Genomic DNA, 3,899 nt, shown 5'->3' on the forward strand with positions numbered 1-3,899 from the left:
CACTACCCTAAGTTAAACGATGCGCATTTGCTTTCCTCATGAAATAACAACTTACTGAGAAATTTTAATGTCACATTTTCTTATTTACATGCTTAGAGCTGTTTTCACAAGTGACATGCAATATAGATTTGCTTTACCTCCTCACAAAATTCACTTTTGTTCTTTCAGTCAAAATCTGAATCAACCCATTGGAATAAATTGCATGTGGAAACAATATCCAGAATTTGGCACAGGATGCAGTATTGAACTTCTTAAGTATACTGAGTAATTTTTTTAGTGATAGAAGCTTATCAAAAAGACACAGGACCAGCTTAAAGAGGCTCCAACCGGATACATTTGGAAAAAACAGAATCAGATTATAAAGAGAAGAATGTATTATAACTCACAGAATACGATAAAAATATACAAAATTTTTACTCGTATAAAAATGAGTAAAGAAATAAAAGAGGACCAAAAAAGCTCTCTTACAGTAAAATGTGAAATAACAAGCATAGAAGGAACAATGGAGTTAGAAAATCTCAATAGAACTGAAAACTAGTTGGTAAATGATGAGGAACAGGATTAAACAAATTCTCAAATTATCGCTTAACTAAAAAATTAAAATCATCAGTGGCAAGACCTGGAAAACAGAACCTAACCAAAAAATCAAAATTAGGCTTACAAGAATAATGACTGAATGTAGAGTTAATAAGTTAACAGAAACAAAATAAAAATATATTTAACTGAAACTAAATGAGGTAAGAAAGGAAAACTAAAGAACATAAAACTCCTGGGATAAATTTAAGTGATGGTAAGATAGGACACAGAAAGCAAAAGATAACCATAAATAGGACTTGGGTAAGATGACAATAGAAGTTTCTGGTGTTCATCCCCTCGCAGAAGGGACATTATCAGTGAAAGTTTGTTTTCTTTCCTTTTTCTTTGTTTCTTTTCTTTTTTCATTGGCAAGTGCACTGTTACTTGCTTCCAAACTCAAAGTTCTTCAATTTAGGAATGTTTTCTTCAATTGTCCCCTTGATTAAAATTCTAATATCTATTCACTTTCATAGTTCCTTATTTTTTCCTATTTCTGCTGGTTGGATATCCTTGATATTTTCTTAAATCATTCAGTTAGCCTTGTGTTGATGTGAATAGCTGTCTGATTTCACCAGCATTTAAAATATGGTGTTCCAATTAGCTCTTATGCATCTATCCTAATTTTGCAATTCATAATAAGTGGCATTATGTTTAAATTTGTTTTATTTAAATGTCTGCCTTTCAATTGAAGTTCTCTCATGACTAAATATAAATAGGTAATACATCTTATCAATGATTGTAAAGATGTTTCCATTTCTTCAGTTCTGATTATTCCCAAACTCCCGTTGAGTTTCCCGTTGAGTTTCACATTGTTGTTTTTATTATTTTAACAGACTTGGGATGCCTTACGTGGTTTAATTTATTTATAATACATATTTTCTGTTGTTTTCTGTTTTTTATTTGATTCTTAGATTTATGATATTAATTTTGATAACTTTGTTATAGAGGAAGAGAATTTTATATTTCACAATGAGGGAAAACACCATGTGTGAATTTGGTTTGAAGAAAGAAGAAAGAGTTTGATTCAAGCGAGATTAAGAGTCAGCGTTAAATGTTTTTGAACAGATTAATCAACTACATTATAGGTACAAAGCAATGAAATAAGTTAGAAGCTGTAGATAAATATTTAGAGGACTTTCTTCTCTCATTTTACTCTGATTTAACAAAACTTTGATTTCTTTGAGAGAAATGTAATCCTCTTTATAGAGTCATAAAAAGCTTGCTTCACTTGCTTATTCCTTAAGGTGTAAATGAAGGGGTTCAACAAGGGAGCAACAGAAGTAGTGAGCACTGAAACACCTTTATTTATGGCCACCTGGTCCTTTGCCGAGGGCTTGACATAGATGAAGATGCAGCTTCCATAGGCGATGGAAACCACAATCATGTGGGATGAGCAGGTAGAAAAGGCCTTTCTTCTTTGTTGGACTGAGGGGAATCCCAGGATTGTCTTGATGATGTATGTGTAGGACAGAAGTACACACACTAGGGTGATAATGAGTGCAAATACAGCCACAAGGATAATCATTTGTTCTATTACCCAGGTGTCTGAACATGAGATCTTTAGGAGGGGTGCCGCATCACAGCTAAAATGATCAATGGCATTGGAGTCACAGAATTCCAGCTGGAGACCCAAGCTAAGGGGTGGGAGAATGATCATCAAGCCGGACACCCAACAGCAGACAACGAATAAGGTGCACACCCTATTGTTCATGATGGTCATGTAATGAAGGGGTTTACAGATAGCAACGTACCGATCGTAGGACATGGCTGCCAGGAGAAAAAATTCTGTTGCTCCAAAGAAAATGACAAAAAATATTTGACTTGCACAAGCATTATAGGTAATGGTATTTTCCCCAGTTGATATACTGTACAGAAATCTAGGAATGCAGACAGTGGTAAATGAGACTTCTAAGAAAGAAAAATTTCTGAGGAAAAAGTACATAGGCGTTTTAAGATGGGAGTCCACCAGAGTGAGGGTGATAATAATCAGGTTACCTGTTACACTCAACATGTAGGTGAGAAATAGAAAGATAAAAATCAAGATTTGCAGTAGTGGGTCCTCTGTCAGTCCCAGCAGGATAAAAGTTGTTATTACTGTGTGGTTTCTCATCACTGCCTTATGAAATCTATTCAGTCGTCATGTGAAAAATTAAGAGATTTTATGAGGAGGTAAATATTCAAATTCTGTAGCACAAGATTGCTAGAAAAGCCAAGCAAACCGGTTCACATTTATTTCCTCTTTTTACAGCATGATCAATATTGCCACTTTTCCAACAGCCTTCCTGAATTTTATAAGTATGAGCAGTAGTTTATTCCTTCAGAATTCATGTTGTAGTAAAACAATCCATCTTTTTCTCAGATCATTCTTTACCCATCAAAATTGAAGAATGTAGTTGATTGTAATTCATTACATGAATTGGATTTAAAAGTAACTTGAGGAAAAAAGGATTATATTGCTTCATGTGTACTTAAACGTCCTTTATCCGAGACAAATCCTAGATATAGGACATATCCAGATGACTGAGAGGATGAAATCCTTTCAATTGTTGCTGTCAAAGCATTTTTTTTAAGGGCAAGATGCTTTTCCCTTGGAAAACAAACAAACACCAATGACAACCAAACACAACACTGGATCCTGAGATTTTCCTTTGGCTTTTTATCCTTTTCTGTTTGTATCCCTTATGCTTAATACATAGATGGTTTGATGTACAACTATTTTATCTATAATGTGCAAAAATATTATGCTCAAGATATTTACAGGAGGAATATCCTAATATACATTCATATTGCATTTCAGTTAACTGACTGCGGTCCCATTTCTCTCAAAGTCATTTAAGCTTAAACTTCACGTAATTCTGCTGAATATAGTCTTCCAGGCTGTGCCTTTTTTCATTATGTTTTTAATTCCTTTGAAAATATACTAGTGTTTCCACCTTCTCATCTTACCCCTGCTCAGTTTAACTTTAAGCCTTTGCAATATGACTTTCACTTCCAACCCCCTACTGCTTTCCAACACCTAGGAAAACTTTAGTGTTGAAACCAATGGCCAATTTTTTTGAAGAAGAAGATTAGCCTTGGGCTAACATCTACTGCCAATCCTCCTCTTTTTTCTAAGTAAGATGGTCCCTGAGCTAACATCTATGCCCATCCTACTCTATTTTATATCTGGGACACCTGTCCCAGTGTGGCTTGATAAGCTGTGTGTAGGTCTGTGCCCAGAATTTGAACCGGTAAACCCCAGACTACCGAAGTGGAGCACACTAACTTAATAGCTGTGCCACCGGGCTGGCCCCACCAATGGCCAATTTTTATAGTCATCCCCA

General features: G+C 35.1%; 1 protein-coding gene across 1 annotated transcript; it reads right to left on the reverse strand.

Moving 5' to 3' along the window:
• Positions 1-1,735: 1,735 nt before the first annotated feature.
• On the reverse strand, positions 1,736-3,016 carry LOC103551513 (olfactory receptor 6C2). Its single transcript, XM_008521038.2, has one exon. It carries the CDS (start codon positions 2,684-2,686, stop codon positions 1,736-1,738), a length of 951 nt encoding a protein of 316 aa, XP_008519260.1. The 5' UTR covers positions 2,687-3,016.
• Positions 3,017-3,899: the final 883 nt, after the last annotated feature.

Source organism: Equus przewalskii, chromosome 5, assembly GCF_037783145.1.
Source record: "Equus przewalskii isolate Varuska chromosome 5, EquPr2, whole genome shotgun sequence".
NCBI lineage: Eukaryota > Metazoa > Chordata > Mammalia > Perissodactyla > Equidae > Equus > Equus przewalskii.

Excerpts from the sequence above, each read along its gene's own strand:
- LOC103551513 (XM_008521038.2), bottom strand. The coding sequence starts at position 2,686 with ATGAGAAACCACACAGTAATAACAACTTTTATCCTGCTGGGACTGACA.